This window comes from Panthera pardus, unplaced genomic scaffold (genome assembly GCF_024362965.1).
Source record: "Panthera pardus isolate Hobbes unplaced genomic scaffold, ASM2436296v1 HiC_scaffold_8, whole genome shotgun sequence".
In the NCBI taxonomy this organism is placed as follows: domain Eukaryota; kingdom Metazoa; phylum Chordata; class Mammalia; order Carnivora; family Felidae; genus Panthera; species Panthera pardus.
Genome location: NW_026527013.1, coordinates 51,051,370 through 51,064,593, shown reverse-complemented (window position 1 = coordinate 51,064,593; position 13,224 = coordinate 51,051,370). Strand labels below are relative to the sequence as shown.

General features: G+C 46.1%; 1 protein-coding gene across 7 annotated transcripts in view; it reads left to right on the top strand.

Moving 5' to 3' along the window:
- Window positions 1–13,224, top strand: part of SRGAP3 (SLIT-ROBO Rho GTPase activating protein 3) — a 261,838-nt gene that overhangs the window by 215,849 nt on the left and 32,765 nt on the right. For 3 of the 7 annotated variants that reach the window (XM_019428284.2, XM_019428281.2, XM_019428286.2), the window contains 3 exons: window positions 3,246–3,291; window positions 4,410–4,470; window positions 6,191–6,268. In XM_019428284.2, the coding sequence (XP_019283829.1) occupies window positions 3,246–3,291; window positions 4,410–4,470; window positions 6,191–6,268 (185 nt within the window). Of the gene's footprint in view, window positions 1–3,245; window positions 3,292–4,409; window positions 4,471–6,190; window positions 6,272–13,224 lie in introns of those variants that run through there. The other 4 variants (XM_019428285.2, XM_019428282.2, XM_019428283.2 and 1 more) reach the window with 3 other exon arrangements.

Sequence of the window (13,224 nt, the reverse complement as noted above, 5' to 3'; positions counted from 1 at the left end):
AGATGCTTGAGAAACATTAGTTAGGGGGAGCAGGGGTGAAGGTCCCTGCCAGTTATCTGAGAGCCCTCCATTATCCAGCAAAGACACTTTCTGCAGAAAAGAAGGCTGGTGTCAAGCAGGAGAAAACTAAATGCTCTTCGGCTTTGCTGACAATTTAGGAGTAATGGAAGCTATCCCTGCTCAGTGTACTCTTTCCTCCATCCTGACAGGCTGCGCACGGGACCTGCAGGACGGGGTGAGGGGGGCAGGCATGGGACCAGGTAAGCAGAGCCAGCCTGGGTCCCAGAGCTGTCTCTGCCTATGGGCTGAGCTCTGGGGAAGGGACAGTAGGGAAGGGGACAGTGGAACATTAGGGGACCATTTGGGACGGTCCAGGGGCAGGGAGCAGCAAGGGGTGCTTTAGGATACCTAAAGATGAGGCACGGAGGATCCAAAAAGGAGGGGTGCCCCTGGGTGCATCAGGAAAGAGGTACTGTTTGGAGGGGACCCGGAGTGAGCAGTTTGCCATCCAACAGGTCATGGAAGACACAGCTGCATCGAGTCCTTCTTTCTTTATCTCCCTTCCTGTCTCCACCAAGACTTCTTCTCAGTCCACCCTTACCCTCGGAAAAGCCACTGCCCATAGCTGAGAGGGGACCAAAAGGAACGTTAGCTATTCTCCCTGCCTCCAAGGGGCATACAGGGCTGCTCGGGAGATTTTCAGCACAGAAAGCTAAGGTGGTTCAGGATGCGCGCTCTGAATTACTGCAAGTAAGTTCCATGGGAGCTCAGAGCAAGAAGCGCTGGGAGCCTTAGAACACAGGAGACTTCTGCAGGGGCACTGGGCAGGGGCGCAGGGGGGCAGGGGGAGGTGAGAAAAGGATAGGAATAAAGCAGAGAGGAGCAGGACAGAAGTCCCTGAAAGGAGGACGACCATGAATGAAGGCCAGAGACAGGCACGCCTTCCTGGATTTGCCCAGCTCTTTGGAAACCGGTGATAAGTCAGGGCACTTGGAAGGAACTGACTCTTATCCGACAGGACTTGAAAATTCGGTGTTCTGTTTAATGAAATAGTTTTTTAATAGAAAGCTCCTACATGCAGTGTGTGACTGCCACCTAATCTGACCTTCTTCTTCCTGAGAAACACATCAGAACTTCTTCAACCACACGTTTGCCCCCGGAGGTAGTCACCTTGGGAAGCCACCACATTCTTATGCTAAATATACCGTCAGGGCTGCCGTTGGTCAGTGTTCCTCAGAGCCTGTAGCATGGCCCTGGTCGGTGGTGCCCAAATTTCGTATCAGAATGGACGCCCTGGTCATTGGAAGGAAAAGCATCCTTCAGTTCAGCGCTGCCACACCCCTGGAGGTAGAAAATGGCAAGAGGCATATGCTATAGAGGGGCTGGCTGTCCGGCTCTGAAAAGCCACTTAGCCTGTGTCACACTGTTGGAATAAGTGCCCAGCCTCTTCCTCAGGGGACTCGGAAGAATAACACTCATTTGGCTGGAAAAAAAAATATGGTATATTTGTTAAACATGATTGCATTTCCTCCTAGTCACACTGTACTTATGCCACAAACTCTCAGGGCAGCTCAACAAACTCTTCCGTGTGCCTGCTATGACTAGGCAGTGTGTAGATGCACTTACATGCAGCAGGGGCTTGCCCTCAAGGGTTATTCACTTTCAGAGAATGAGAAAGCAGTTATGATATATTCAGTCCTTCAGCCTTTGTGAATGGAGTGTAGTTCTCTCGTATGATTCACGTGCCGTCTGGAAGAAGATTCTGCATGATCGGAGAACACCCAGCTTTGAAATGCCAAACCTGTGAAAGGTTTTTTGGTACAATAACATCCCTGGGACTCCGTGATGATGAGGGTTTAGTGGGATGAGGCAGCATCCCCAGGTTAAGAATGACAGCTACGTTTATAGATTTCTAGGGTCCTCAGAACTTCCTTTTCAACATCCTTGATTTTTTTGTTGTTGTTGTTCCTCTCAGCCAGAAGGAAACCCAATTTTTATTATAAATTTTGAAGCCCATTTAAATTTTATTATAAATTTTGGGAGGCAGAGCCCTTACCCCATTTCTATAAAATGAGAACATTAATTACCTACCTCATGCATGTGTGACACAATCAAATGGACTAATATATGCCATGTTTCTCGAGTACTCCTGGCATACTGTATGCACTATGGAAATACTAGCCATTGTTGTTGTCATTAGCCATTAGGAGATTGTTCATACAGTCCCATCTGACAGGCTGTTTGCTCCATTCTAGGATTCAGGTCGTTTTAGCCAACATATAATTCTAGTTGTTTAGATGCTGGGTACTGGACAGATGTCACCAGCTAGAAGGCATCCATCCTCCACTGTCTCAGGTCAGCCCCTCAAGCAGCCTGGATGAGACGTGGCACCCGCATATGGAAGAACGAACACACCGTGCTCCCCTGAAAATGGGTGGCGTCAGTGGCTTTAATGAAAGGAAAGGCTCCAGTGCTACCTACAAGATCATAACAACATTTTGACTCTTTACTGCCCTCCCTTCCGCAGGCCTTTCTCAGCTTTGGGGTTCCCTGAGGTGTTCTCGGTGCCAGTGTTAGGGTCAGGGTAGGAAGGAGAGCAAAGCCAATGGATACCCAGGAAAAGGTACCCAGGGTGTTTGGTAGGAAAGCATGGGAAGCTGTTCGAATGTGGAATCAGGTGGAGTCCTGTCGGGTTGTATCCAGAGGGCACCTAATAAACACAGTCTTGGTACAATTAGCTTTTTACTAAGAATGAGGTTTCCTGAATTGACTTCCAGGGACAGTGTTACAGTAGACGCCTGAAGGTGTGTGCCCCTCCTTTTTGTGGGCAGCTGGGCTAACCTTAAGGTGTCTTAGGTGGGCCCTTGCCCATCAGTGAGTAACAGCCCCTGTGTTGAGGACAAGCTAAACATGGGATGAGGAGAAGGGGCTGAGTACACACCTCGGTACACACATCCCTGCACTTGACAAGGACTGATAGAGGCCCCTTTGCCACCTGGTGTCGGAGGCAGGCACCCTGGGAGGCTAGCTGGGGGCAGGGTGCAGAGCTCCTACGAGGCCCTGAGGTGCACGGGCGGCCCTCCCCATCGGCAGACTGGTTGGCAGTCTCCCCAGGACCGTTGCTGGCTGCCATTGCATTTCGGCGTTCACGGACTCTGAAGGATCTGCTTACTCTAACTGATCTTACTCCTGCATAATCTTTTCTTTTTCTCCTGCTCTGCTGCCTGTTTATTTTTTGTTATCAGAGGAAGAAGAAATGCTCGAACCAGGAACCAGGTATTTACTAGAAAGGTCCGTTAGCTCCATTCAACTGAATGGAACCTGTCTTTAGTACTGACCTCTAGAGCAGGGCTCACCATGCCTATTGCCAAAGGGTCCATTTTTCTATCCTCTCCCTGACCGTAGTTAATCAAGGTGTGAATTCACAGGTGGGGTGTGGAGGAACCCCAAAGGCATTGAAATCTGTGGGTGTTTTCTGTCCCTTTACGAGAGCATGTTACATATGCCTTATTGTTTCCTCACCTGAGGAGGCTAGTGATTTAATTTGGCCTCTTTTAAAGACAGTTTAAAAATGACTTTATGTTCTTTAAGTGACCCAAAATAACAGAGAGATCAACCAATCATGGAATCCAAGAGAAAACTACCCCTTGCCCAGCTCTTTGTGGCCATAGGCCCATCTAGGAAGATGTAGTCGGAAGTAGATTCACCACCTCCCCCATAGACGTGTATATTTAGAGCTGTGTCTTACACAGCCTTTTTGACTAAGGTTGGCCATTCAATGGTCAATGGCTGACATTAGCTGTTTCCAGAACTTTTCCTCGTAACATGTTTATTGTTAAACAAAGCATCTGCCTGGATGTTTAGATTGTAACCTCAGGAGTAGACCTGGCCTTCCTTTCTCAGAGCTCAAAAGGACCCTTGGGGCCATCCTTACCTCCCATAGTGTGTTCTTCTTAATTCAAGCATTAGATACTGCCATGCTAGAAGGAGGCCTTTGAATCCTGCCTTTTTATGCTCGAGCACTGGGAGGATAAGGGTTGAGTGGGGCAAAGTGGAGTGAAGGCAGAGCTCTCTTCAAGAGCAAACTCCAACCCTATCTGTCGGGTGGGTTCCCTCCCCTTCCCCGATGTGCCTGTCAACCTCCTGAGTCCTGATTTCTTCCCAGCTGAGTAAGAAGACAGAGCATTTCTTTAAAATTATCATAGCTATGTCTTTTCTGCACATAACTGGAGATTTTCTATTTTAACTGTTTGTGGAGACTTTAGGATTAGCAGTTCCTTGCTTATTTTCCTACTAATCCGATGGTACTAATATTCTGGCTTGAGTTTATAATCTGTGTCTGCATTGTCGTTTTTCCTCTGCCAGCTGCCATGCCCAGTACAACTCACAATTTCTTTTTTTTTCTTAAGGATTCAGGACAAGCTATACCACTTGTAGTCGAGAGCTGCATCCGGTACATCAATTTATATGGTAAGCTCGGTCTTGGGGCAGTGTTTTCAGCCCTCTCCAGAACAGGTGCTGGGCTGTTGTCAGAGGAAATGAGACGCTAATTCATCTTGGAAGGCTTCCTGTTACTTCCCTGCTTCCTAGAGAGAAAATGCATCTTGGCACAGCTGCTGTGCTGAGTGCTCTTCTGAGCCTCATATGTCTGGGGACAGAAGGTGGTGGTGAGAACACCCAGGATCTAGGAGAACGGAGGGTCAGGGAAGGCATGGGTAGGAGGATCATGTCAGTTCCTTCCCCTCTCCTGCCCTGCGTCAGAGCTCTGTGCTCCGAGCACTGAACGTAACCAACCAATGAGTTAGCAATTTGATTGCAGTAAGCTCCATAAAGGAAATACAGGGTCTGGGATTTGCCGACCGTGGTATCCCCTGTGCCTCTTTGCACCTCCATCTATTCATTCATTCACCCCTCGAAAACTGTATTTTCAGAGTGCGGAGCAGGCACTGTTCTGACAATGGGGAGGAATACAGGCATTGAATGCCTAAGACGGGAGGTGCAGACCTTAGGTAGCTTGTGTTACCAATTAGAAGGGCAAGGAAATAAGTAGATAAATAATACAATTTCAGGTAGTGGCAATGCCTAGAAACTAATTAAAAGGGGATATAGAATGGCTGGAGGGCAGCAGGGCTGCTTTGGCGAAGGAGGTAAGGAGAAACATGTCTGAGGGGATGATTATTTGAGTACAAGAAGCCAGCCATGCAATCTCCAGTGGAGAGCGTGGCAAGTATAAAGGTCTAATGTAAGAAGGAAGACAAGTGTGACTGAATACGAAGGAGCTAGGAGGATGGGATAAAAGACACAGGTGGTAGAAATTCGATATTGGCTAAGGAAAGACATAAACCAGCTTTTATTGAGCACGTACTATGTACAGATCAAACTTGGTTTAAAGCCTTCCTTTAAGAGGTAAACACTTTCCTAAATTATAATGCAAAGAGTTGTTTTATATAGAAAAACTGAATGTGAGGGAAAAGATCACAGTCACCCCATTACTTCCCATTTAAGACGAGAGAGGCCCCTTTAATCCCTTCAATTCCATAGATGACTGTTCAGTCCTATTACAATCCTATGTCATTACTATTATGTCAGGTATCAGGGTCTCCTCTTTGTTATAGCCTTATAGAAACACATTAAAAAAAGAGACTGTTTTTCTTTAATGATTTAATGTTCCCCAAACTCGTTGATCCCAGGCCAGCGTGTACTCTTGACTCTAGCTTTTCTGAAAGGAAGAAGATGTCTCTGCCGGTGGGGGGTGGGAATGGTTGAGTGAGTGATACTGATCATTCCTGTTCAAAATCTCTGTGGCTGTTACACTGAAATGGTGGTTGTAAACTCAGGCCAACCTACTTGATCCCAGTGTACTTGATGAACTTGGTAGGCAAAGTGCCTGTTGGCTAAATTGGAAGTTACTCACTGGTCCTGGGTTGATATAAACCTCTTGTGGCCTTTTCCTTCAAGCCCTGATAAGAGATTACATATGAAGCAAGATGCCTCAGAGTATTTTGGCCAGCTGAAGTTCATTGCAAAGTCCCCTTTTGGGCTTCTGCCAGGAGATCTTTATTGGGAATGACTCTTGAAAAAGAATGGTGGGAGAAAGAGACAAGCAATGGAAGGATCATCAATGTTCCCAAGTGGTCTGATGAGCCCAAGGCATGATGGCATTTTGTGTTTATTTGTTCCTTTCTTTTAGGACTCCAGCAGCAAGGGATCTTCCGAGTGCCAGGATCTCAGGTTGAAGTCAACGACATAAAAAATTCTTTTGAAAGGGGTAGGTATCCATCTCAAGCTTGTGTCCATAGGAAGCCAGGATGGGTGTTGTATGTTCTTAGAGCAGCAGTGTGCCAGGGCTGGCTTGTATCAACATTTCTTTCCAAGTTTGCACTGAGTGCCTTCACCTTGGTGGCTTGAAATTGGCCAAGGCAGGAGTATTTACACCACAGAAATTGGCAAAGATCAGATCCTTCCTTTGTCTTTTTCCCTTCAAAGAGTTAACTGTTAAACCTTTACCAGCTCATGAGTGACTTTCTCTAGTGACTGTACGGTAGTTGTTGGGAAAGAGGGTCTAGTAAAGCACTCGAAATCATGATAAGAGTCTGTGAAGGCTGCTGTGTTTTAGAAAATACAGCATATTTGGAAGAATACAGATAACACCGAGTGGCTTTTAGAATACGCTAGTGCTTAGGTTTTATTAAATTAAATTAAATTACATTTATTTTTTATTTTTTAATTTACATCCAAGTTAGTTAGCAGATAGTGCAATAATGATTTCAGGAGTACAATCCAGGGATTCATCCCCTACGTGTAACACCCAGTGCTCATCCCAACAAGTGTCCTCTTTAATGCCCCTTACACATTTAGCCCATCCCCCACCCACAACCCCTCCAGCAACCCTCAGTTTGTTATCTATATTTAAGAGTCTCTTCTGTTTTGTCCCCCTCCCTGTTTTTATGTTAGTTTTGCTTCCCTTCCCTTATGTTCATCTGTTTTGTCTCTTAAATTCCTCATATGAGTGAAGTCATATGATATTTGTCTTTCTCTGACTAATTTCACTTAGCATAATACATTCTAGTTCCGTCCACATTGTTGTAAATGGCAAGATTTCATTCTTTTTGATTACTGAGTAATACTCCCTTGTGTGTGTATGTGTGTGTGTGTATATATATACATATATATATGTATATATATACACACACACACATATTTGTGTGTATATATATATACTACAATGTGTGTATATATATATATATATATACACACACACTACAATGTGTATATATATATATATATATATATACACACACACTACAATGTGTATATATATGTGTGTGTATATATATATATATATATATATATACACACACACACTACAATGTGTATATATATATATATATATATATATATATATATATACACCACATCTTCTTTATCCATTCATCCATCTATGGACACTTGGGCTCCTTCCATACTTTGGCTATTGTTGATAGTGCTGCTATAAACATGGGGCTGCATGTGTCCCTTTGAAACAGCATACCTGTATCCCTTGGAAAAATACCTGGTAGTGCAGTTGCTGGGTCATAGGGTAGTCCTACTTTTAATTCTTTGAGGAACCCCCATACTGTTTTCCAGAGTGTCTGTCCCAGTTTGCATTCCCACCAACAATGCAAAAGAGATCCTCTTTCTCTGTATCCTCGCCAACATCCATTATTGCCTGAGTTGTTAATGTTAGCCATTCTGACAGGTGTGAGGTGGTATCTCAATGTGGTTTTGATTTGTATTTCCCTGATGTTGAGTGATATTGAGCATTTTTTCATGCATCTGGTCTAATGCTTAGTTTTTTATGCAGTGTTTTGGCCAAAAAAAAAAAACAAAACTGAGAACCCCAATCCCAAACTCATTTTCCTGTAGTATATCACATCCCAATTTACAAAACACTTCCTTACCCTTTCTTTTACATAATCCTCTTACAGTCGTGGGAGGTATTCTGTTTGTCCCTGTTGGCTGTGCTCTGAGCATGCCTCTCCCTGAGCTCCAGGCCTGGAATTCTCATTACTGGGCTTCCTCTGCAGGGGCTGCCTCCTGAGCAGACTCACCCCTTCACTATCCCCCTGATTCCATCCTGAGGTCTAGCTCTAGAGTGGAAGAAGCACTCTGTCAGCCCCAAGCAGACACTGCTATAATCCCCAGCACAGACCTATGTGGCCTTTGGCCCTCTGGCTTCACCCTGGGTTTAGAGAGCAGGATCTGGCTGGATGTAGTGCTCAGTGGCCTCCTGATGTCCCCAGGAGCTTGTTTTAGAGTCTGTTCCTGGATCATGGGCACTTAGGACCAGGAAGCCCCAGAATTCCCCTGTTCTGAGCTCAGACTCATGCATTTATTCATCCTCCCAACAACCATACATTCATTGTGCCCTACACCGGGCTAGGTAATGGACTATGGCCTGGAAACACAACAGGAACAAAAGACAGTCATGACTAGTAGGGAGCCAGTTTAGCCAACAGACAATGGAGTAAGTAAGCATTGGATGGTATGGGATCACTTAGCCCAGCTCGGATGGGGTGGGGAGAAGGAGTAAAGCCAGAGAAGTCTTCCTGGAGAAGGAAAAGCACAAGTTGAGGCTTAAAGAGTGAGAGCCTGAAAAAGCAGGGAAAGGGCATTCCAGACTATTGGGAATAGCATATGCAAAGGCCAGAAAGCAAGAAGTATCTCCCATCAGCCTCCCTGATGGAAGTGTCCTTTATCATTCTCTGAGCTTCTCTTGACAACACTGGACAGCCCAATGCAATGTTTTGTTTCTTCATTTCCCCCAAATCCCCTACTGTCCTGTGTTCATTGTAAATCACCAGAGCCATGGTCTGAAATCTTTGCTGGTTTCATCCTCTTGGGTTCTTCCCATTACACAGAATGCCTTGAATCTCATGGGTGAGCTTCACTGCCCCGTGCCTTCAGCCTAGTGACTGCCACTGCCTCAAATTTCCCTGCTTCCCTCTGTTCTGTAAGTAAACTTCCTTGTAGCAGGAAGCCAGGCCCTATCCCTGCCCCAAGAGCACTGCTTTCTTTCCCTCTTGAATGTGATTTTCTAAGGCCTTCTGTCACCTGCTTGGGTGCCTTGCAGGGGTGATGTGCAATTTAAGACTTCTCTCTTCTGAACAGGCCTTGGGTCGCCTCAGGCAGAGCCCCACTGGGCAGAGATCACCTGATCCAAATGTCAGCTGCAAAAATGTTTTCTGCTTCTCTTTGCCTCAAATATGCGGTCAGTTCCTGTCGTTCTCTCCATCATTTCAAAATGAATCTCATTCCACAACAGCCTTGTCTTTGAGCTCCACCTGAGCCTATGGTGAACCCTGGCTTATTCTTAAAAAATATATATATAGTTCCCTGGAATGTCTCTTTTAGAAAAATCTGTTCCTGGCTTCTCTGGGCTGGCTAGTGCCCAGATTTCCCACTTACTCTTTTTTGTTTCTTCATATTTGCCAACAAACTGCCCTGGGTTTGGCTCCTTGCCCAGCTGACTCTCAGGGTCACCTCCCATCTCTCCTGAAAATAGGAGGTACACTTCTCTGCACCACTGGCAACCAGGTGGCCAAGCCTAGGGCGGCTCAGTATTTCTCTTTACACCCACTGCTCCATCCCACACACTCTAACTTGTGACTGAATTTTCTCTCGAAAACCAGCACATTGTATGTTTTTCCTTTCTTCCTTTTATTTGTTAAAATGTACGTCCCTCAGTCCCTGCAGGGTGCCTGTCCTTTGCCATTTGTTTAAGATTTGGGTCCTTTTCTTTCTTGGCCCCCTTCTTTCTCTCTTGGGTGAAGTTTCTGCCTGTGTTCCTTGTATGAGGCTGTTCAAAGGAGCACAGATCTGTTTTCTTTAAGATTCTGAAAAATTGCAATATGTAGGAAATTCATTCTTGGGTCATTATTCCTAAACCCACTTTCTTTTTCTTCTGACATGAGTCAGCCAAGGTTTTAGTTGAGATGGTGATGATAATGATGGGATTTTTAAAAAATGTTTATTTATTTTTGAGAGAGAAAGAGAGAGAGGGAGAGAGACAGAGCACGAGCAGGGGAGGGGCAGAGAGAGAGGGAGACACAGAATCCTTAGGCTCTAGGCTCTGAGCTGTCAGCACAGAACCTGATGTGGGGCTTGCACCCATGAACCTTTAGATCATGACCTGAGCCAAAGTCAGACACTTAACCTACTGAGCCACCTGGGCATCCCTAATGATGTGATTTTTTGCTGTCAGCAAACCTTAAACTCATTGGTCAAGTTTTGAGATCTTTCTGTAACCTGGCAAAATGAAGAAGAAACATCGCAAAAAGGCAGGAAAGCAGTTGTCCTGCCACAAAGAGAGCCACACTGGCCTCTTGTCTCTCGGGCCAGTTTTCCTGGGCAAACTCTGTTTTTCCCCCACAAACCAACCCACTGTCCCCTTTGCACGTAACTATGAGAGAGTTGCCAGTGGTCTCTCCTTATTTGGAGGGTTGGTGGGAAGGGGAGTCAATGGCCCTTTCACCCTGTGCAGATCAGGATAGGGTTTGGATTAGAGACTGAAGTCATGGCATGGAGGGTCTGACATGTTTGACATCTGGCCCTTCAGAGATCTATTCTCCTGCCCCAGGGAGAGGATTGTGACCTATAGATGCTGGGAGGGGTCGTCATGTTGAGCCTCAGAACGGGCTTGGGAAGACCTGTGGCCACCGAGAACTGCCCTTGTGCAAGAAACCATCTGCAAGCTTCCTGCCGTGCCCCTGGTCTGGCAGCACGTTTCCTTAGAGGCTGTAAGCACACGCTGTGTGCACTCTGCCCTGGGTACAGCCCTGCCGTAAAGTCCCCGGCAATGCCCCGGTGACCCGGCTGAGAGTGTGCCGCAGGCAGGTCTGTTGGGTAATAATTCTCCCATCCCCAGGACATTAGCTAGCCAAGCATGAACACAGCTTTCCTTTAGACTTGCCCAGAATTTTAGCTGTAATTCTCCTCCCAGAGGAGGCCATCATTCCCATGAACCATCCTGTTCATCCTGAACTCTGGAATTCCAGTCATTTCTGGAACCAAAATTGACTCACCTTGTAGAAAGCCAAAGGCCTAAGCCAGGAGGAGAGAACATTTGGATGCTTCCTTTTATGGCCTTCTGGGAGGGAGAGGAAGAGCAAATTGTGTGTGTGTGTGTGTGTGTGTGTGTGTGTACATATGTACACGTATGTGTGTATATATAAAGTCCATGTATTGTGCATGACAAGGGTCGCTAACATGCAATATGGAGAAAAAAAAATCCATGTGCTTTTGAATCATGAGACCACAAAGGTAATATGTGGTAAATAATAGGGAAACAGCTAATTTGAACTCCTGGTTCTCCAAAGGGGCCTCAAGGGCTGTTACAGGAACAGAGGGGGCTTAGGAGGGAGGTGTGGACCTCTCCTCCCAATTCAACTAAGACAGCTTTGTTTTATTTATTTTTATTTTTTTAAGTGTATATATTTTTGAGAGAGAGAGCATGAGTGGAGGAGGGGCAGAGAGAGGGGGAGAGAGAGAATCCCAAGCAGGTTCAGCACTGTGAGTGCACAGCCCGACGGACATGGGGCTCAGTCCCACAAACCGTGAGATCATGACCTGAGCCAAAATGAAGAATCAGATGCTTCGACTGAGCCACCCAGGCACCCCTAAGACAGCTTTGTTTTATATGTTGGGCATTCAGAGAAAGTTTTTTCTTGAAAAGAAAATGAAAAGGTTAGGGTTTTACTTTTTTTTTTTTTTTTTTTTTTAACGTTTATTCATCCTTGAGAGACAGAGTGTGAGCAGGGGAGGGACAGAGAGAGAGGGAGACACAGAATCTGAAGCAGGCTCCAGGCTGTCAGTACAGAGTCTGATGCGAGGCTTGAACCCTCGAACCGTGAGATCATGACCTGAGATGAAGTCGGACGCTTAACTGACAGAGCCACCCAGGTGCCCCTAGCATTCTCTTAAGGAAGGAGGGAGGGAGAGAGGAAGATAGGCCTGCAAGCAGACAGATAGGTTTGAAAACCAGCGGTAAAAGGAAGAACATCTCCCAGGCATTACGAGACCCGGGGGCTGCCAGTGTCTGTTTTGACTGTGTGAATCTGGGCAAATCGTTTTGCTTGTTGGGCTCTCAGCTCTCTTGCGGGAGATTAGTGGTGTTGGAACCATGCCTTCCTCACTGCCATGCAGTGCTGTTGTCAGGATTAAGAGAGATCACATGTGCAAGTGCGCTTCTCACTCGAGAAGTGCTTTGTCAGTATACACAATGATTTGTTATGTTTTCTCTCTTCCTTCCCCACGAGGAATTCTCCTCTCCTCCGGTGGGGATATCGGAGAGGTTGACCTATGGAACATCAGTGTCTCTGCCGCCATATACAGTCATTCAGACTGGGCACTACACAAGGGTGCTCAGGCAAGGAGGGCAGGTGGGAGCTGAACTGTGGTTCGTGCTCTGTAAGCCACAAGACCTGGTTCAGGAAGGAAGTGGGGGGCCCTCTCTAATTTGCACTAAAGCATGTTGGGGCTAGCAGAGGCCCTGGCAGTGACATGCATTCTTTTCCTATGGAGGTGGAGTAAAAAGATCCAAGTATGAGTTTCCTGCTCTGCTCCTCACTGCTTGCCAGTCTTAGAACAGTCTGTGGGCTGTTCTGGGAGAAGGAGGAAAAGCCTGTTGGGCAGACATCTGTCAGCACCTTCAGAGAGGAGTTAGATTGCTCTGTGCTTCCTTTCATCTCCTCCCATGGAAACTCCGGGGGATCTAGCCGAGCAGCCCTTGATTAAACAGGAAAGTGCTGCCCTCCTGAAATATCATTTACCCCTGTCCAGGTGGCAAAAATTTGAAAGATTGACAGCATTCCATGGGCAGGACTGTGGAAAAGAAGCGTTCTCCTATGTTGCCACGTGGGAGTATAGAATGATGCAGCCCCAGGTGGGGGGAAAATTTGTCTCTATCTAATGAAACTATGTTTGTATGTACACTTAGACCCACAACCCCACTTCTAGGACCTCGCCAGAGACATCTGCACAAATACCAAAACACATGCACAAGGTTATTTGTTGAAGTAATATTTGTAATAGTGAAAGATTGTCAGTCCACGGGAGATTGGTTGACCAAATTATGGTTGATCCACGAAAGAGTACTTTGCAGCCATTTAAAAAAAAAGAAGAACCAGGAAGATCTCTGTGCACTGATATGGAGGGATTTCTAGTGTTTATTGTGAAGCAAAGAAA